Source organism: Pelophylax lessonae (assembly GCF_965119305.1).
Source record: "Pelophylax lessonae genome assembly, chromosome: 4".
NCBI classification, from domain to species: Eukaryota; Metazoa; Chordata; class Amphibia; order Anura; family Ranidae; genus Pelophylax; species Pelophylax lessonae.
In genome coordinates this window covers 427,353,299-427,375,846 of record NC_138771.1, presented here as the reverse complement: position 1 = coordinate 427,375,846, position 22,548 = coordinate 427,353,299, and the positions used below count along the sequence as shown (strand labels likewise).

At 40.2% G+C, this 22,548-nt stretch overlaps 1 protein-coding gene across 4 annotated transcripts in view; it reads right to left on the bottom strand.

Annotated features, from left to right (window-relative positions):
* Positions 1-22,548, bottom strand: part of LOC309554896 (protocadherin-10-like) — a 151,564-nt gene that overhangs the window by 27,215 nt on the left and 101,801 nt on the right. Inside the window, exons 2-3 of one of the 4 annotated variants that reach the window (XM_082256626.1) lie at positions 17,250-17,308; positions 12,153-12,235 (exon numbers count right to left, since the gene is read on the bottom strand). The exons of 1 other annotated variant lie outside the window; for it this stretch is intronic. In XM_082256626.1, coding sequence (XP_082112752.1) covers positions 12,153-12,235; positions 17,250-17,308 — 142 coding nt within the window. The remainder of the gene's footprint in view (positions 1-12,152; positions 12,236-17,249; positions 17,309-22,548) is intronic. 2 more of the 4 variants (XM_082256627.1, XM_082256628.1) reach the window with 2 other exon arrangements.

Sequence of the window (22,548 nt, the reverse complement as noted above, 5' to 3'; positions counted from 1 at the left end):
GAAAAACAAACAGGGAATCCATTGGCCTAAAAGAATCCGCATCCAGATAATGAACAGAGATCTCCTTAAGGTAGACTGGTGATGGAATCAAAGGTAACATAATATTCTTATTAAGGCAAAAGGCAGCAACCACTTTTTGCAAAAAGGAGGTCTTTGGTCTCAAAATAAACTTTTCTTTGTTTAAAATCAAATGGGGCTCTCTATGGAACAATTCTGATCACAACAAAAAAAGGCTACCTCAAAGGATTACAATGTCAAGGAAATTTCTCAAATAGGTTCAAATGGGGGTCTTTGTAGTAGCAAAAGTACTATATTTAAATCTCACGGTTATGGTGTGTGCCAGACAGGGGGAGCAGCATGGACAACCCTTTGAATAAAGGTATGAACCAATGAATTACTGGTAAGCAGATGTTGAAAATAAACAGACAGAGCAGACACCTAACACTTGATGATGCTATGGACCCCCCGAAAAAGCACACAAGGAAACCACCAAAGCTTCCTACCCGTAAAAATAGGTCTTCATGTCAGGTTATGTTATGTGTCAGGTCTAGGGTTGAGCGAACCCAGACTGTATTGTTCGGGATCGTACCGGACTTTTGGGTATTCGGTACCCGGACATGGACCCGAACATTTCACTGTATGTTCGGGATACAGTCCGTTGTTTGGTAATGTTATTTCATGTTTTGGCACGGTTTTAATGGCGTGGTTTCAACAGCTGCAAGGCAGACAATCAGCAAGCGTTTAACTAGTGTGCCCTTAGAAGCCATCACAGCCATGCCTAATAATGGCATGGCTGTGATTGGGCAGTGCAGCAGTTGACCCAGACTCTATATAAGCTGGAGTCACATAGCGCCGTGTGTCACTCTGCTCTAACTATACTAGGGACAGGTTCCTGATGCTGCTGAGGGAGAGATAGGAGATTATTGTAGGGTCAGGCTGGAGATTGCTTTCAGGGAAAGAATAGGAAGAATCTTCTTTAATCAGACAGCGATGTACATTGATTTTATTGTGTGGGGGTGCAGTGCACAATCTTTTTGCACTGACCTGAGCCCAGTGAGGAGGAGGGAGAAATTTTTTTTTTTATCAGTCTGTTAGGTGGGCGGCGTGCGGCGTGCAGCGGCCATGTAATGCACGCTCAGTGCATATGTGTCTGCTTAATCTGGATTTAAAAAAGAAAAAAACTTTTTTCCTTCATATTTTATTTGACATACAGTGTTTAGACTTTTCTAATCTGCTCTTCAAAAAGCACCAATTTAAGGGGAGAATATTTTTTTTTTTCATTTTTTAGGGAAAAAAAATATTTTTCAGTTTTTCATTCAAATGGGTTTTTTTTTATTCAATAGCGGAATAGAACAACAACAGTATCCAACCTGTTTGGCGTGCGGCTTGTAGCAGCCATGTAATGCAAGCTCAGTGCATATGTGTCTGCTTAATCTGGATTTAAAAAAAAAAAATACCTTTTTCCTTCATATTTTACTGTGACATACAGCGTTTAGACACTGCAGTTCTAATCTGCTATTCAACAAGCACCAATTAAGGGGACAATTATTTTTCAGTTTTTCATTCATACTTTACTGTGACGCTGTCATACAGCGTTTAGACACTTTTATGCAAATCTGCTCTTAAAAATCACCAATTAAAGGGAAAAATTAAATTTTTTCATTCATACGTTACAGTAAGATACAACCATTGGATACTGTTGTTGTATTCCGCTTTGCAATAAAAACCAATTTAGGGGAAATAAATTAAATTGCAGCCTAGTCTGCATATGTTACAGTGAGATACACCCATTGGATAATCCTGTTGTATTCCGCTTTGCAATAAAAACCCATTTAGGGGAAAAAAATTAATTTGCAGCCTAGTCTGCATATGTTACAGTAAGATACACCCATTGAATACTGCTGTTGTATTCCGCTTTGCAATAAAAACCCATTTAGGGAAAAAAAAAATGATTGCGGCCCAGTCTGCATATGTTACAGTGAGATAAACCTATTGAATACTGTTGTTGTATTCCGCTTTGCAATAAAAACCCATTTAGGGGAAAAAAAATTAATTGCAGCCTAGTCTGCATATGTTACAGTGAGATACACCCATTGGATACTGTTGTATTCCGCTTTGCAATAAAAACCCATTTAGGGGAAACAAATTTAATTGCGGCCTAGTCTGCATATGTTACAGTGAGATACACCCATTGGATACTGTTGTTGTATTCCGCTTTGCAATAAAAACCCATTTAGGGGGAAAAAACTTAAATTGCAACCTAGTCTGCATATGTTACAGTGAGCTACACCCATTGGATACTGTTGTTGTATTCCGCTTTGCAATTAAAAACCATTTAGGGGAAAAATATTAAATTGCAGCCTAGTTTGCATATGTTACAGTGAGACACACCCTTTGGATACTGTTGTTGTATTCCGCTTATCAATAAAAACCCATTTAGGGGGAAAAAAATTTAATTGCAGCCTAGTCTGCATATGTTACAGTAAGATACACCCATTGGATACTGAAGGAAAGGGGGAATCAGCGCTCAATTTCTAAAATGGTGGGCCACAAAAAACAAAGTGGATAAAAGGTGTTCACAAGAAATATATGATGAATAAACAATATATATAATATGAAATATACAATGATCATAAAATTAGCTAAATAGCTGATAGGTGATAAATATTCAAAAATATGCAAATGGGTAAAAAGTGCTGAAGTGCTTAGTGAAGTGATAAATAAGTAATCATAAAAGTGCAAAAGATGCAATAAATCAACACATAAAAGTGACTGTGACAATACTCAACAGCAAATAAATAAAATTGCAAGTGATGCAATAAAGTAGCATACAAAAACACTGAGGATACTAACAACATAAATAGTCCATGTGTCACTGGATTGTGTGCACAAAATAGATATGCATAAATAAATAAATGCAAAATGGGGTGAAAGAGTTCAAGGGTGTTCCAGTGTATAAAACAAAGTGTATAAAACCATATGGGCCTCGTCCTCCTCCTACATCATTCAAGATTATTATTTTTTTATTTTTATGTATTTTATGTTATTTTAAAGCGGTAGTATACCGATTTTTTTTACTTTGACCTACAGGTAAGCCTATACCTTACCTGTAGGTACAATTAATATCTCCTAAACCTGCACGGTTTAGGAGATATTTGCACTGCATGCAGCCCCTGACGCTAGTGGCGCATGCACTCTGAAGGTCCGTCGGACCTTCAGAGTTCCTTGCCCGAAAATGCCTTAAAGTTAATCCCCCGAGCGCATGCGCGGGAGTGACGTCTCGCGGCTTCGGCCACTCACAGCGCCGAAGCCACCGAACCCAGAAGAGATGCCGAGGGATCATGTAAGCTCCCACAACGGTGTCCGGGGTCCGTGTCGGGGCTTCGTTTTAATGTACGTTTTTTATAATGATCTAGTATGTGATGCATACTAGCTCATTATGCCTTTGCCTTGCAGGGGTTTTTTTTCCAGTATACTACCGCTTTAAGTTATTTCCCTATCCACATTTGTTTGCAGAGCACTTGCCTTGCTCTTAAGAAGATTTTGCTCCCATTTGCAGCCCTTTAGCCCTTTCCATGTGCTTTTTAGAGCCATTTTAGTGCTCAAAAGTTCGGGTCACCGTTGACTTCAATGGGGTTCGGGATCGGGGTAAAGTTCGGGTTAAGTACGAGTCACGGACCCGCCGAACCTAGACATACAGGTGTTCGCTCAAATCTAGTCAAGTCCCATGTCCTGGAAACAAACCTGTTTATAGCATCCTTCAATGCAGACATATATCCCAAAGCACCTTCTGATGGAAGGACCATTCCTGCAGATCTAGACATTGTATGTGCACCCTGAAGATCACTGGAAAATGAAACTCCACCCAGGCCAGGATTGATTCTACCTCTGCAACACTCCTGCTGCCACCCTGCTGAGGAAATGTCTGATTGAATCTTGACCAGATGACCGGTCAGAAGAATGGTCCATTGAAGAAAAATGACAGATGAATGACTCGTGACTACATAATGTTGTTTGGAAGTTTTGTTTCCTCCAGAGACCAATAACCCTGAACAGACAGATGGCTCAGAACTCTGCCCTAATCCAAAAGGCTGGCATTTTTTGTGACAATCTTCCAATGTAAAGAAATGAAAAGCCCAATGACAACGTCAGGGATAGAAGCCAGAATGACAAAGACATCTTGGTTCAAGGATGTAATTGGATCCTCTTATCCACAGAAAGACTGGACTTGTTTCACACTGTGAGGATGTTCCAATGTAAAGTTATGGAGTGGAATAAAATTGCTGCATCTGGCTCTGAATTTTGTCAGCTTCTCCACAGTTAGGGTAGGAATACATTGGCTGGAAAGGTATGTAGGAGAAGGCCTAAAGACTCCAAGTGATGTGAAAGAATAAGAGAATTTTTAGAATTTTAATATCCACTAAAAGATAGCATCATGATTGACACATTGAATTTAAAGGACAGAAAGGTCTGTTTACACAGCTGCAGATTGTGCAGATATCTAATGACTAGAATAGCTCTGGATGCAGGAGACCCAAAACTGGTGCAAGGGTCTTTGTGAACACTCTTGAGGCTTAGGCAAGGCTGAAGAGGAAGGACTATAAACTAGTAGAGATTGCCAGCCACAAAAAAAGTGAAGAAATTGCTGGCAACCTGCAAAAGATGGGTATATGCATTTTTTATGTTGATGGGTGCTAAGAAATCTCCATGATGAAGACAGGAAAAAAACGACTAAATAGATTCCATTCAAACTTTTTAAAGATGAACAAAAGTTTTAGGAGCCTTAAAATCCAAGAAAGGTCAAAGGCTTTCTTTGAGTTTCAGAACTGTAATCAGCTTTAAAAATAAATAAAAACGTGAAATCTGTCAGTTGAAGGAATGGGAATAATACCTCGCTGATTCATCAATTCCAGAGTGACTAAAAAAAAGGTCTGTCTGATGATGCTGAGACATGGCAAGATGCAAGGCAAAAAATTGAGGTGTAGTACAGAGGTGAAACCCTGTTTGTTAACCTGTAGATACCTCCCACACCCAAGCGTTGGCTATACAAACTTCCTAAATGTCCACAAAGGCCCCCAGACATCCACCTATGTCTGTTGGAGCTGGTTGTGATGGAATATTATGCTGCAGCATATTTATCTACAGGTTTGTACTCTAGATCTGCTAAAGCCATTAAGGAGTTTCTAAACCCAAGGGTGTAGAAGAAGAAAACTTGTGGGTCTAAGAACTAGAACCTGACATGGAGGAACAAAATAAACCGTTTGCTTCAGACCAGGAAGTTTGATGCTTATTTTTGTGCAGCTGGTGTAAGGGGGAACCCCCCATCACTTTTTAATTTACGCTGGAAAAATAATCTACCACAAAAAGTAGTCATTACAATGTTGTCTTATACTGTTGCTTCACAGACCAGAAGTGGATCCAAATTGCTCAGCGAATCTGAAGAGGAGAAAGTCATACCCACTATAAAATAACAATGAAAGACTCTTGGACGTACATCTCAATGATCAGAACATTCAGGGGTATGAGAGATGATTACGGCCACACACACCTACACAGGTTGAACTGGATGGACTATTGTCTTTATTCAACCTCAACTACTATGTAACTATGTAATATAACATAGCTAGCATCCAGCACTGTATCTCACATAAAAGTTGAAGCAACAGTCATCTGGTTGATGCAAACAAACTAAGAATCTTTTCTATAGATCGAGAGCTTCTTGTCCATCAGGTACCTAAATGACAGAGTTTCTTGGATTATAATAGTCAGAGTTTAAGGTAAAACACTGGAGGGGCAACCTAAAGAGGAGTAGTCCATTTTGTGGTAAAAATTCTCTGTAAGAGTTCTAGAATCATTTAGACACAGGTAATTGCTTCTCTGAGTATTTCCAATCCTTATACAGTAGATTAACTCATCAAATAGAGGAATTATGAGGAAACACCTTGAGAAAGCAAGGTCTAAGAGAACTGAAGCCAGACACCATGGTAAGAGAAATAGCAGTGGGATAATCATCACATTTTAAAGTAGAAAGCAAAATCTCGATTGGAAAACAAACAGTTTCCATCTTTTTTACTGAAACAATTGCTCACTGAAATTCAGCATCCAAAAAGTCTTGTTGCGGATTTCTGGCAGACTCAGAAATCTTAGGCATCTCTGAGTCAGAATACGCAATGTTACGGTGGGAATTTTAATCCCTTGTAACTAGAAGAGCAACAAGAATAAAAATCCTATTTTGTAAGATAAAAAGAGGAATGAGCACCTGAGGAAGAAAGGGGGGAGCTTCTGTTGCAGTCACTTCTGACTGGGAACTGAAATAAAAGCAAAAGGCACAATCTTTTCCTGTGCCAAACTTGGTCAGTGCTAATTTGGTTACAACATAGTTGGTCGCTTGCATTGATAGTGCAACTATTGACTTCAAGGTAAAAAAGAGATCTATTGTCCATATTTACCAAAATGCTCTACACATGAAGATCACTCCCATCACCAGGTATTGCAAATACACACTCACTGGACTGTATGACCCCACTTGCACGTATGGAGGTCAGTAAGATCCAGAACAAGCTGTGTGTTTCAAAGGATTTCTCCATATAAGAATAATGGTCCTGGTAAAGGCAGTCATACAAAACGAAAGGACACTCTCATATTGCAGCAATCTTAATTTATATGCTAATTTAAATGAACAATTAGCAATGTTAATTAATATAAAGTTGTTGTTGTTCCATGAATGTGAGCCTCATGGTGTCAGGAAGTGAGCTCTCTAGTGGTGACATCCTCCCTGACCTGGGCACACAGGAAGGAGTCCCACACCACACTGACATCTCTACAGCCGTCTTGCTTCCTGCAGTGTGCAAGGCTAGCCCCTGACTTGAGCAACATGAGCTTGGATCCATCCTATCCTTTTGAGGCCGGTGTAACGTTAAAAAACCCTACCTCATGAAAATTCCCTACCCTCGTCACTTCCTGTCACATACGTAATGGAACAGCTGAGCAGTTTTCAGTGCGCATGCTCACAGCTCCGGATACGTCATTGAACAGCTGACTAGCTTAGCAGTGCGCATGCTCGAAGCTCTGGAGGGTAGGGAATTTTCACGGTAGTGTGTTGTAACGTTACACCGCATCAGCTGTTGCCGCGGTTACATTAAAACATCTCCGCTCCTACCCCTGTCACTTCCCTGTTCTACTGTTCTGCTACTTAACGTAAAAGTGGCGGGTGTATGAAAATATAAATTACGGCGATCTCGGCTCCGTAATTTATATTTTCATAGACCCACCGCCACTTTTACATTTAGTAGCAGAGATCAGGGAAGTGACAGGGGTAGGAGGGGAGATGATTTTATATTGCAGCCGAGATGTTTTAATGTAAAAGCGGCAACAGCTGATGCGGTGTAACGTTACAACACACTACCGTGAAAATTCCCTACCCTCCAGAGCTTCGAGCATGCGCACTGCTAAGCAGCTCAGCTGTTCAATGACGTAGGTGCACCAGAAGTGACGAGGGTAGGGAATTTTCACGGGTAGGGTTTTTTCACGGAACACCGGCTAACAACCAACCCTTAGCTGTGATCCTGTTTATGCACACATGATCCCTTAAGTGGGATCGATTTGCCTGGTAAGCAGCCAATTGTTTGGTTTGGAGCACAGTGTTGACGCACAAGCACTTTTGATTCATTTATCTTGCACAAGGACACTTTTTTTTCTCTTTTTGCATATGGGGCATTTGGAACCACATATCAACTTTATGCAAAGAAATTATATGAACTGTTGAAACATCTTTTTATATGAGCTCTGGAATGTTTAATTAATTGTATTTGATGGAGCACAATTGTAATCAATTGAATGCTGGAATATATGTCGAATTAATCGCACTTATAGCACAGCATAAAAGCACTTTTGATTATTGCACATAGCACTTTATATAAATTGTGGATTATCACCATTTTTTGTGAACTAATAATGGGATGACATTTAGTGTGATGGTTTATTTTATTTTTCTGATATAGCTTGTTTTCACAATCACATTTGATCACTTATGATAAGTTAATAGAAACAACGCACCATTACATGATTATATATATGTTTAATATTTCCCCAGTATTGAAGGATGTTTGCGAGTGCAGCAGTTTCTCAAATCTTTGCAATTTGTGGCCGAACGCAGCTTTTTAGAATCCTTACCAATGGTAATTTAGTCAAATCAAGAAATAAATAAAACCCATATAAGCCGGCAAAAGGAAACACAAAGGAAATGGTGTTGCCAGGCATGAGTCAACAGCGTATGATTTCAGTATACAAAACTCCATAATTGAGTGGAGTTAAAATATTATTTTGGTGCTGCAATCATATAACAGTTGAATAAGGAGTCTAATCTTTGGTGCTGCAACCGTGTTCTGTTTTTTGTGAAAAATTTCACATCAATTTTTTTTTGTTAGCGCCTTCGTTCATTTACAAGACTATTCATAAAGTGCAGACATTTTATTTATTTGCCTATTGGCTGTGACCACTTGCCACTGCAGGTGAAGTGAATATCCTAAAGGCTGTGTCTGCTTTAGGGCTGCCTGATTTCAGGGACAGGCTGTCAGTAAAATAGCTGCACTGCAAACTTGTTTAACGCCAGTGAGAGCTAAAATGGTTCATCGTGGACTATGCAAGGTTACCTCTAATGGGAAAGAATGTGAAGGAAATAGAGTTTGTTGTACTGCTGAGAGCTCCAGGACAGCTCTGTGTGGGTTTTAGTAAGGCTCCCTCTGAGGTGAGAAAATGCGCATGAAAACGGAGAAGCTCACACGTACATCAAACATAGTTGCATCATTAGAAATCCCCCAATCAGGATTAAATGGCAGTGGGAGATTCCAATGGCAGTCAGGACAAGCTGTACATTGCCTAGTTAACAGAAAAGTAAACATAGCACTTGAGATATCACAAGAGAGGAAGGATCTTCAACATGCAAGGCTACCAGTTGAGCCCAGAAAGAACTTCTGTCCCCCTACATACAGTACCCAGCCTATAGTCAAAACCCATCCCATGACAGAAAAATCCCTTACAGGAGAAACAGCCAAACACAGCCATATAGCCTCATAAATTATTCACAATTATTAAGGCTTTAGAGACGGGGTCATATAAAACTGCCATTGCTCTGATTCCAGAACTCAGCAAAGAATCCTTAGATAAATGTCATGACATGAAAGCCAAGTCTGAACTGGGAAAACCTGCACTCATTGGCTAACTGGAGGGACTTCCAGGATGTTCAATATCTGGCCTGAATCTACCATCAGCTATTCATAAAAGAAACACTTCCAATTTCATAAAAGAATAAAGCAAAAAAGGAGACATCCATTCTTCTGAGGACACAAAGTGCAACTGAGAGGTGGGAGCGGTTATACCTTCTAATGGATTGGCCTTCAATTTTATTTGTGCCTAGTGTCCATTTTTTTCTGTAGGTATAAACCTTGTTTTTTTTTCTAATCAATAAAGCTTTTTCCCTAAATGGACGTTGGAGAAATCTAGAATTTATTTGGCTGGAGCTTGGCTTTTAATTATCTTGGCCATCCAAGCTATTACATGCATAGATATTCAAGATCCCTATCTTTATTAACATCCAAAAGTGTATTTTTTTTTTTCATTAATAGGTGGAACCTGTTAAGCTACGTTTTTACAGTTGTGCTCATAAGTTTACATACCCTGGTAGAATTTATAATTTCTTGGCCATTTTTCAGAGAATATGCATGATAACACAAAAAATTTTCTTTCACTCATGGTTAGTGTTTGGCTGAAGACATTTATTATCAATCAACTGTGTTTACTCTTTTTAAATCATAATGACAACAGAAACTACCCAAATGACCCTGATCAAAAGTTTACATACCCCAGTTCTTAATGCCGTGTATTGCCCCCTTTAACATCAATAACAGATTGAAGTATTTTGTGGTATTTGTGGATGAGGCTCTTTATCTTCTAAGATGGTAAAGCTGCCCATTCTTCCTGGCAAAAAGCCTGCAGTTCCTGTAAATTCTTGGGCTGTCTTGCATCAACTGCACATTTGAGATTTCTCTAGAGTGGCTCAATGATATTGAGGTCAGGAGACTGAGATGGCCACTCCAGGACCTTCACTTTATTTTACTGTAGCCAATGACAGGTTGACTTGGCCTTGTGTTTAGGATCATTGTCATGTTGGAATGTCCAAGTACGTCCCATGCGCAGCTTCCGGTCTGATGAATGCAAATGTTCCTCCAGGATTTTTTGATAACATACTTCATTCATCTTGCCATCAATTCTGACCAAATTTCCTGTGCCTCTGTAGCTCACTCAACCCCAAAACATCAGTGATCTACCTCCGTGTTTCACAGTAGGAATGGTGTACATAGGTCGTGTTGACTCCTCTCCAAATGTAGCGTTTATGGTTGTGGCAAAAAAGCTACATTTTGGTCTCATCACTCCATATGACTTTGTGTCAGAAGGTTTGAGGCTTGTCTCTGTTCTGTTAGGCATATTGTAAGTGGAATACTTTGTGGCATTTGTGTAGTAATGGCTTTCTTCTGGCGACTCGACCATGCAGCCCATCTTTCTTCAAGTGCCTCCTTATTGTGCATCTTGAAACAGCCACACCACATGTTTTCAGAGAGTCCTGTATTTCACCGGAAGTTGTTTGTGGGTTTTTCTTTGCATCCCGAACAATTTTCCTGGCAGTTGTGGCTGAAACTTTAGTTGGTCTACCTGACCATGGTTTGGTTTCAATAGAACCCCTCATTTTCCACTTCTTGATTAGAGCTTGAACACTGTTGATTGGCATTCTCAATTCCTTGGATATCTTTTTATATCCCTTTCCTGTTTTATATAGTTTAACTATCTTTTCAAGGAGACCCTTTAACAATTCTTTTGCTTTGCCCATGACTCAGAATCCAGAAACGTCAATGCAGCACTGGATGAAAGATGCAAGGGTCTGTCAGGAGTCCAGAAACTCATTGACCTTTTATACACACACTAAGTACAAGCAAACAGATCACAGGTGAGGATGGTTACCTTAAATAGCCATTCAAACCCCTTTGTGTAAACTTGTGTGCATGTTATCAGGCCAAATATGTAAACTTTTGATCAGGGTCATTTGGGTAGTTTCTATTGTCATTATGTTTTCAAAAGAGTAAACACGGTTGGTTGATAATAAATGGCTTCAGCCAAACACTAACCTTGAGGGAAAGAAACTTTTTTGTGTTATCATTCAAATTCTCGGAAAAATGACCAAGAAATCATAAATACTGCCAGGGTATGTAAACTTCTGAGCACAACTGTATGTGTCTTAGATACTTCAATAGTAAGATATCCCTTTCATAATTCTCAACTCCGTTCTTGCCAACCTTGGAACTCTGGGCGTTTCCATTTACAGTACCTTTGCATGTTTCAGCATCCCCTTTTGCACTCGTTTTAACTGCCTTTCTCAACATTCTTAACACAGAGGAAACTAAAATTTAAAATAACTTTCCAGTCAGTTTCCATAACTTTCCATGTACAGTTTATGGTACATCAATGTGATGGTCAGTGAGAACAGCGCTCATTACACTTGTGGTCATTAGAAGGAATCATCCCCCTACCCCCCATATAGATAGGCAAAAATATGAACGGTGTCTGTGAAAACGTATGAGAGAGGCAGAAGTTGCTTATTGCAGAACTCCATGAATGTTTTTTTTTTTTTTCTCAGATGCTAGCTGTGCCCGTACTGAATGGGTTATCTGCTTGTTTTGTATAGGGGCACACTGAAAGGCTATACTTATCCGATCCTTTGATCCTCTGGAAAACAGCGCTCCCCTACGTCAGTCAGATAATGTCACCTTTTCAGAAGGTGGTCAGTTTTGGCATCTCACATATTGGGATCAGGGATTTTTTCTAATGGTCATTAACTGATCTGGTTGTAAGATTTGAGCATGACTCCCTGTTGACCTCTGGATATTTCACTTTTCTAGACATGTACTCATAATGTGTAATATTTCAGGAATAATCTCATATTTCCTGTTGTTAACTCTGCATCAATACAGCTTGAGTTTCCAGTGACCAACCACATGACCATTCCAGACTATAGGAGGTAGGATATACACAGAGGGATAAGTGTGGGAAATTGTCTGAACTGGTCTAAGACCACTGGAGAGGGGCAATGTGTGTATACAGACCAGTTGGGGTAACTAGTGAACGTAGTCTGTCATGATCTTTTTTCACACCTTTTCGAGTTCCAAGATCTTCAAGACTCTGTGAACTGGAGATCAAGAACAAAAAAAAGATATTTATATTCTGTCCCCAATTTACAATTAATATATTTCATATCGCTATTGATACTGTAATGTATGTAATTAAATTAAACTTACAGTGTTTTGTATTTTTATAAAAAAAAAAACGATATCACGTGTAATTATTTTTAGTCAGATAAATATGAAATATTGCATATAAAGATTTCAATTTTATTTGCAGCCAGCAGATGGCACACTGGGCTCCTTTTCACAAGAATACCAGGCTACTATTAACTGCTGGGCTAAAAAAAAATAAAATAAAAAAAAGCTTTGCCTATTAAACTGAATAGATGAAGCTCAGATCACACAGCTAAATGCTTGAGGGGAATGACTCTACCCCTCTCCCCCTTGTGTCCTTTGTATGCACCCATGCAGACTTTTCTATAATAGCATATATTTAAAACTCATTTAAAGGTAGGTTTCTCCAAGTTACAGGGCTCATTAATACTACCACTTTGCAATCTTGCAACATAGTAAGGCGCACCTGTTACCGCAGCTTGCAGTTAACCGCAGTACATGGTGCGTTGTAGTGCCATTACCTTTATATGGCACCCAAAAACACCTCCCCACAACTTACCTGTGCTACAACTCACCACAATGAATATCAATGCAAGATATGATTTGTGATTTGCTGTGCAGGAAAAAAATGCAGCATGCATTACATTTTCATTAGATGGGGTACATTACAGCCTATTCATTTTGAATGGGCTGTATAACATACCATGTCATAATACAGCTTAATGCATGAAAACACACTAGTGAATTATGGTATAAGCCAACCCTAAGAGGAAAAAATATCATCGTTGATATAGCATAGCAATGTCACAACCAAGCAATAAAGTTTTCATTTAAATTGCCAGCCTCCACACACTCTAATCAAAGCAAAGGAATAATATTTGGAATAATATTTGGAGAGGAAGACAATCTCTATGTCCAGTCACATGAGACAATCACATGAGCCCAAGAACAGCCAAACCCCCATTTCTTCATTTATGAAGCTCATGCATTTAAGACTCATGCACATGGGCATGTTAGGGCACATAACCCAAAATAAGGCCACATTTTGTGCTAAAGAGTCACGTGTGCTTGTACAAATAAATTACATAATACAGCTGTACACAAGCATATGAAGCTCCAAACACAAGAATGCATACACGTACATATGTACACCCCTGGATGCAAACAGTCTGCATCCAAGAGCGTTCATCTACCTGTATATGTGTATGCATGTTTACACTCGGAGCTGCGTATGCACACGTAAAGCCATTTCCTGAAATGTATTTGTTTAGGCTGTTGTATGCTACACCTTTGGGTCCCAGGCATCGAGATACATCCATATTTTACATAATAGTGCCCTTTACACCCAGTGCTTGAGTCATTAAACTTGGTATAAATTTGATTTACAACAATAAACAGGATAATTTTATTCTCAGGACCAGCAATAGTAATCTGGAAGAAAGTGGAAGGAGATTTCCACTCACTTCCTTTTCTGTGTACCAGGGGAAATTTCCCCAATACGGACCCAGACAGGGGCTTAAACCCTTCCCTGCTCTATGCAGTACTAAAACTTTTGGTAAAAGTTGGGCTTTACCATTTTAAAAGAAGAGTTCTCTTGATGGCCTTTTGTGGAAAAATTACACTTTCGGACAAGTAGTTAAAGTGATCATCACACAAATTTTAATGTAACAGTTATCAACAGCTGGGCAGAAAGAGCATTTTATGCAATAAGTGGTTGTAAAATTTAGTTCTATTTGTCTAATATTTAAAATATTACCATATTCTCAAAAGGTCATTTGAAGCTTCACCTCCTGCAACACTAAGCTCCACTCCTTTTGTATATGACTAGGTATACCTGCGAATTTTTGAAAATCAATGGGCCTGAAAATGGGGATGAGACAGAAAGCTAAGTAGGGGGCATGAGCTAATAGTGTTGCACGTAGAACACGTGAAACTACTCTAACAATGGGACAGATTTAAAAGGGTATGGTTACATAACACCTGAGCCTAGTCTGCTTTGGGTTGAGAGTGTGTATCACACATAGTGTAGGGGTCAGGAGTAAGTAACTCACAGAATGAAGGTGTCAGGAGTAAGTAACTTACAAAATAAAGAGGTCAGGAAAAAGTAACTCGCAGAGTGCAGGGGGTCAGGAGTAGGTGACTCACAGAGTGCAGGAGTCAGGAGTACATAATATTATTCAGCGAGCATAGGTTATGAAGAAGTAAGTCAGTGCGCCAAAAAAAAAAAAATATATATATATATATATATATATATAACCCCGGCAACACTGTTCCCATATCACATACTTGAATTCATGCTCAGGAACAGATCTCTTCCAGGAAAGAATGAAGTTACCACTGTACACAATCTGTACAGCGCATTTCATAACACTGGAAGTAGCTGGGAATAACATATTGGAGATACGCACATCAATATTTTGCTGTGGGGCCCAATGACCTGTACTTAAGCCCCTGCTTAGCATTATTGTAAGGTGTACCATCTGCTGGCTGCATGTAGTAAATATGGAAAAATACTCATATGCAATATTTAACAACTTAGACCTCAACATAAAAAAAATATTTATATACATATTCAAACAAAACCATTAAATGTTACTTTTAAAAAAGATGCTAGGCAGGCATTAGTTGTCATTCTTTAGAAATACAGCAAAGCCTTTACCATTAAAGCAGAACTATAAGCAAGTGCTTAAATACACAGTTGAAATATTTGATTAGGGCAGAATAAGGCCGTGCTTAATGGTAATGATTGATAAATTCTCTTCTACTAAAAGACCCTACCTGCTAACACATTTTGATTTTCTAGTGTTTACTTCTGCTCTTACTCTTTTACCTGCCAAAGGCTATCAGCTCAGTTCATTCACTTACCTACCAGTACAGGCCCATGAACCTCATTTAAAACAATACAACTTGTTCATGGACTGGTTCTAGCCTGTGACTGGATAATTTGAAAGCAACAGCTCACTAACGAGGTCATCTCTCTGCTCCCTCTTTCTACCTACAGCTCTTGTATGTTATAGTAATACCGTTATGCATTAAAGTAGTGTAGAGTCTGATAGGCTTACAGTTTTACCCCTTCCTCTCCCAGCCTGTCAGCTGCTGTACATACAAATTAGAAGAATCCCATATTAAACCATGGTACTAATTAAAAACATATATACATTTTTTAATTAGTACATACACTATATTACCAAACGTATTGGGACACCTGCCTTTACATGCACATGAACTTTAATGGTATCCCAGTCTTAGTCCTTAGGGTTTAGCATTGGGTTACCCTTTGCAGCTATAACAGCTTCAATTCTTCTAGGAAGGCTGTCCACAAAGTTTAGGAGTGTGTCTATGGGAGTGTTTGGCCATTCTTCCAGAAGCGCATTTGCGAGGTCAAGAAGACTTGACTGGCAGTCTGCGCTCTAATTCATGCCAAAGGTGTTCCGTCGAGTTGAGGTCAGGCCAGTCAAGTTCGTCCACCCCAAAATCACTCATCCATGTCTTTATGGACCTTGCTTATAGATACTGCGTAGTCCTGAGCAGAGTGTATGTAACACCCGGATTGTGGCATAATTTTAAGGTGAAAAAGGCAAAAAAGGTTTTTATCTCAGTATGGCTTTGGACTGTGACTGGGGAAATGGTGGGTAGATTTCCTAGGCACCGGCCAACTACAGGTTTGGTACCTTGAAAAGAAACCACAGGGTCTTTACAAAGGTTGGGCTCTCAGTTGGAAAAGAATGCTATTGAGGCCAATATGGGAATGCTCCACACACACCTGAATGGTTGCATTACCCAACAAACATTTGCAACTGTGTGTCAGGAAACTGGAAAAATGTGTTTGATGGACCCTGCGAGGAAAGATTTTTTGCAAAAAAAATCAAAAACTGACATGTTGGTCTTCGTGTCCTCAAGATGAACTAAAAAGATGGTGATACCTGTTTCGTACCCTTGTCATTTGATATTAATCTCTCATATTGCCTATAGTTCTGCTTTAAACAAATGAAATACAGTGCCCACCTTGCTCACCATCCTTCTTCACAACATTATGTGACTCAAAGAATATCTATAGACAAAAGTTTTTCATTTTGGATATAATGGAAAATATTTAGAACCCCTGTCAGGTTTTTAATGCTCTCTTTTAGGAAGATTCGTTCTATATATTTTTCCTGTAGACCGCTGTCAGCAGGAATAAAGATGAAGGTGAACTCAAAATTTTGAGTAGACACCAGAACTGAAACATAATAGAAATCTTCCAATAAGGACACTTTTTCCTGTGACAACGGTCTAACAGAGCAATGGTCCTCAACTCCGGTCCTCGGGGCCCACTAACAAGCCAGATTTTAAGTATTACCTTGGGGAGATGCAGACTAGAGTACTGCAATCACTGAGCAGCAAATTATATCACCTGAGATGGATTTCAGTTATCTTGCAAACCTGGCCTGTTAGTGGGCCCTGAGGACCAGGGTTGAGGACCACTGTAATAGAGGACTTACCTCACTTTAGAGATATTGCTTCTCACTTCCCGTTATTTGTCAGGACAGGAAGCAAAGGAAAATATCTTGAATGGGATGCAAAAAACCAAGAGGAGTTTTAATAAGTCCCAACTTTATCCAAAATGAAAGAAAGACAAGCACATTTAATAAATAGGAAGAGCACTCCTTCAAAATAAATCCTTGATAACTTCTTTATTAATGACTGCTTAAAAATAGATAAAATAAGTAAGTAGGCATGTCACAATTAATGAAGCTCTCTATTCTGTATCTTGTGAGAGAGGGGATTGCTGATTTCAGCCCTGTATTCTGTTCTCCTCTCACAGCTATTAGCACGTATTTTAACAACCTTTGAAAAACATTTAATGGTACAATCATTATTAATCATAGCATTCCATGTGTAATTATTCTGCATTATTCATACATTGCCAGAGAATGCATTGTCTTTTATTAAAAGGCAAATGACAATAGCACTGAATAAATATACCTTTTGAGGCCCGGTTTCTGTGTCTTCTGCGGTGACCAGTCAGTATTGGGAAGCTTTATCTATAAAAACAAAGCAGGACAGAACAATGAAATCATACACATAACCTATGTGTTCTTCCCCAGAGACTGTTCTTTGAATTTTGCTTAGAATAGTGTTTTCCCCGGCTCCAGTCTCTTAGTGACCCCCAACTGGCAAGATTTTTAGCATATCTCTGCATGAAACCAATTTGCATACACTCATCCTTAATTACATTTGAATGGAGATGATTTGCAGGTGGCTTGGTTTATAATGAAAATCTGATGTGTTTCAGGAAAGGACTGTATAAAAGATAATAAGAAAATGCATAAAGAATTACAGCCGTCAGGTAATGGGAAGTAAGAAATAATAGGTCTATGGACCTGGTGCCGAACTTGCGGCGCAAGGTTCACTTTTGGCTTTTTGGTGCTTGTTCTGTTGCCTTCAATTCTAAGCAGTCTGTTAGTGGGATTGGGTGCACTGATTTGTAAAGGGGAGGTGAACTCTAGCAGTCTCCTGTAACATGTCCCCAGAAGTCCCAGTGTCTTCTGTAGAATGTCTGGAGTCTCCATCCACGGCATATCCACAAACTTTGACCATGTAGTATTTCTGAAGACTATGACAGTCCTTTATAGCATTACAAATACTGAATATTAGGTGTTGCCCCTTGGTGATATAAAGGGACACAGTTGGGACTCCCCATACTTTGTAGCTTGACCACCATTGGTCTAGGGGCATTCCTGTTTTTGGTGGTACTTTCTGCTGCCGACATAGGGCAATGCATTTAAGGGCATTTAAGCTGATATAGGCACTAAAAACAAACATTTGGCTAATAAAGGAGTCAAGATTGAAATCTTTAACCAAACCGGTATCCCTACACTGTGCCAATAGTTGCTTAGCTCCAGCGATATGGCATTTTAAAGTATATGGAAAGGGGGGGGGCATGCTATAACCTGGCAAATTTTGTTACAATCTGTGCCCCTGATAAGGGGTTTGCTTCACTGATCCTATCCAATTGACCTCACAGTAAGTGAGGGGAATCTCTCAACCTGAGCTGGGAAAAAAAATAATTGACAAAAAAAATCTCTCCACTGGCTTCCGCTCAACCAACGAATTAAATTCAAATTACTAGCAACATCTTACAAAGCCATCCCCAATTTAGCCCCCAGCTACATTACTAGCCTGGTCTCAAAATACCAACCTAATCGCTCTCTTTGTTCCTCTCAAAACCTCCTGATCTCTAGCTCCCTTGTCACCTCCTCCCATACTCACCTCCAGGACTTTTCCAGAGCCTCTCCAATCCTATGCAACTCCTTACCCCAATCTGTCCGATTATCTCCTATTTGATTAGCTTTTAGATAATCCCTGAAAACCCTCCTCTTCAGAGAAGCCTATCCTACCCCCACCTAACAACTATACTTCCATTTTCTCCATCAGCTCATCCCCCACAGTTATTGCCTTTTGTTTCACTTGACCCTCCCTTCTAGATTGCAAGCTTTAATGAGCAGGGCCCTCCAATTCCTCCTGTATTGAATTGTATTATAACTAGTGTTGAGCGAACACGGACTGTATTATTCGTGTTCGTACCGAATAATTGGATTTTTTGTACCCGAACACGGACACGGACACTTTACTGTATGTTCGGGTAAAAATCCGTGTTCGGTCGTTTTATTTCCGGGTTTTGCATGCTTTGGCGCTCTTTTCATGGCGGGCTTTCAACAGCCAATCAACAATCGTTTAACTGGTGTGCCTTAAGCCATCCCAGCCATGCCTGCAAATGTCTCAGTAGCTGTGATTGGCCGTCTGAAGCATGTGACCAAGTCTTTATAAGTTCGAGGCAGCCGCAGCGGCGTCATTATGCTGCTTAGATTCAGGGACAGAGCACACATCAACGTGCTGGCTGCTGATTAGGGAAAGATAGGCAGGAAAAAACCATTTGTGTCCGGATAGAATTGAGGGACAGGTCGGAGTGTTTAGGCAGGGCGAGTTGTAGGCATTTTAGGGATAGAGTCTGCTGAATTATAGGGTCAGTGTCTTCTACAAACTACAATCGATATTGCTGTGTGGGGGGTGGGGTCTGCACTCAATCCTGATCTACGATCTCTTCTCAATCCTGTTAGGGACAGAGTCTGCTGAATTTTAGGGAAACTGTGTTCTACAAACTACAATCGATATTGCTGTGTGGTGTGGGATTGGAGATAGGCAGGTGTCAGTGATCCACATCCATTTTTCTGTGTGTGAGCTGCAGTGAACACAATCTTTTTGGGCTGCAGTGAACACAATCTTTTCTTTTTGGGCTGCAGTGAACACAATCTTTTTGGGCTGCAGTGAACACAATCTTTTTGGGCTGCAGTGAACACAATCTTTTTGGGGTGCAGTGAACAAAATCTTTTTGGGGTGCAGTGAACACAATCCTTTTTGGTGTGCAGTGAACACAATCTTTGTGGGGTGCAGTGAACAAAATCCTTTGTGGGGTGCAGTGAACACAATCTTTTTGGGGTGCAGTGAACAAAATCCTTTTTGGGGTGCAGTGAACAACATCCTTTTTGGGGTGCAGTGAACACAATCTTTTTGGGGTGCAGTGAACAAAATCCTTTGTGGGGTGCAGTGAACACAATCTTTTTGGGGTGCAGTGAACACAATCTTTTTGGGGTGGAGTGAACAACATCCTTTTTGGGGTGCAGTGAACAAAATCCTTTTTGGGGTGCAGTGAACAAAATCATTTTTGGGGTGCAGTGAACACAATCTTTTTGGGGTGCAGTGAACACAATCTTTGTGGGGTGCAGTGAACACAATCTTTTTGGGGTGGAGTGAACAACATCCTTTTTGGGGTGCAGTGAACAACATCCTTTTTGGGGTGCAGTGAACACAATCTTTTTGGGGTGCAGTGAACACAATCTTTGTGGGGTACAGTGAACAGAATCTTTGTGGGGTGCAGTGAACACAATCTTTGGGGGGTACAGTGAACACAATCTTTGTGAGGTGCAGTGAACACAATCTTTGTGGGGTGCAGTGAACACAATCATTGTGGGGTGCAGTGAACTCAATCTTTGTGGGGTACAGTGAACACAATCTCATACTTCTGAAGGTTTGAGGGTGCTGCCTGTTCCATACTCCCCCTACTCCTCATCTAGCCTTTTAGGGGTACAAACAATAGTAATTGGGGCCTAGTGTGGTTGTGTACGTGTGATATACATACACTTTTTTGGGATCATATTTTCTATTCCGCTATTTAATCAAAAACCTTTAGGGATCAGTTAAATTGGGGGATAGTCTGTGTTGGTACGTGTGAGAGAGATCCACCTTTCCAAGTTGTTGGGGTTCATCTCATACTTCTGAAGGTTTGAGGGTGCTGCCTGTTCCATACTCCCCCTACTCCTAGCCTTTTAGGGGTACAAACAATAGTAATTGGGGCCTAGTGTGGTTGTGTACGTGTGATATACATACACTTTTTTGGGATCATATTTTCTATTCCGCTATTTAATCAAAAACCTTTGGGGATCAGTTAAATTGGGGGATAGTCTGTGTTGGTACGTGTGAGAGAGATCCACCTTTCCAAGTTGTTGGGGTTCATCTCATACTTCTGAAGGTTTGAGGGTGCTGCCTGTTCCATACTCCCCCTACTCCTAGCCTTTTAGGGGTACAAACAATAGTAATTGGGGCCTAGTGTGGTTGTGTACGTGTGATATACATACACTTTTTTGGGATCATATTTTCTATTCCGCTATTTAATCAAAAACCTTTGGGGATCAGTTAAATTGGGGGATAGTCTGTGTTGGTACGTGTGAGAGAGATCCACCTTTCCAAGTTGTTGGGGTTCATCTCATACTTCTGAAGGTTTGAGGGTGCTGCCTGTTCCATACCCCCCCTACTCCTCATCTAGCCTTTTAGGGGTACAAACAATAGTAATTGGGGCCTAGTGTGGTTGTGTACGTGTGATATACATACACTTTTTTTGGATCATATTTTCTATTCCGCTATTTAATCAAAAACCTTTGGGGATCAGTTAAATTGGGGGATAGTCTGTGTCGGTACGTGTGAGAGAGATCCACCTTTCCAAGTTGTTGGGGTTCATCTCATACTTCTGAAGGTTTGAGGGTGCTGCCTGTTCCATACCCCCCCTACTCCTCATCTAGCCTTTTAGGGGTACAAACAATAGTAATTGGGGCCTAGTGTGGTTGTGTACGTGCGAGATACATACACTTTTTTTGATCATATTTCCTATTCCGCTATTCAATAAAAACCTTTGAGGATCAATTGAATTGCGGGATAGTCTGTGTCGGTACGTGTGAGAGAGATCCACCTTTCCAAGTTGTTGGGGTTCATCTCATACTTCTGAAGGTTTGAGGGTGCTGCCTGTTCCATACTCCCCCTACTCCTCATCTAGCCTTTTAGGGGTACAAACAATAGTAATTGGGGCCCAGTGTGGTTGTGTACGTGTGATATACATACACTTTTTTGGGATCATATTTTCTATTCCGCTATTTAATCAAAAACCTTTGGGGATCAGTTAAATTGGGGGATAGTCTGTGTCGGTACGTGTGAGAGAGATCCACCTTTCCAAGTTGTTGGGGTTCATCTCATACTTCTGAAGGTTTGAGGGTGCTGCCTGTTCCATACTCCCCCTACTCCTAGCCTTTTAGGGGTACAAACAATAGTAATTGGGGCCTAGTGTGGTTGTGTACGTGTGATATACATACACTTTTTTGGGATCATATTTTCTATTCCGCTATTTAATCAAAAACCTTTGGGGATCAGTTAAATTGGGGGATAGTCTGTGTTGGTACGTGTGAGAGAGATCCACCTTTCCAAGTTGTTGGGGTTCATCTCATACTTCTGAAGGTTTGAGGGTGCTGCCTGTTCCATACTCCCCCTACTCCTAGCCTTTTAGGGGTACAAACAATAGTAATTGGGGCCTAGTGTGGTTGTGTACGTGTGATATACATACACTTTTTTGGGATCATATTTTCTATTCCGCTATTTAATCAAAAACCTTTGGGGATCAGTTAAATTGGGGGATAGTCTGTGTTGGTACGTGTGAGAGAGATCCACCTTTCCAAGTTGTTGGGGTTCATCTCATACTTCTGAAGGTTTGAGGGTGCTGCCTGTTCCATACCCCCCCTACTCCTCATCTAGCCTTTTAGGGGTACAAACAATAGTAATTGGGGCCTAGTGTGGTTGTGTACGTGTGATATACATACACTTTTTTTGGATCATATTTTCTATTCCGCTATTTAATCAAAAACCTTTGGGGATCAGTTAAATTGGGGGATAGTCTGTGTCG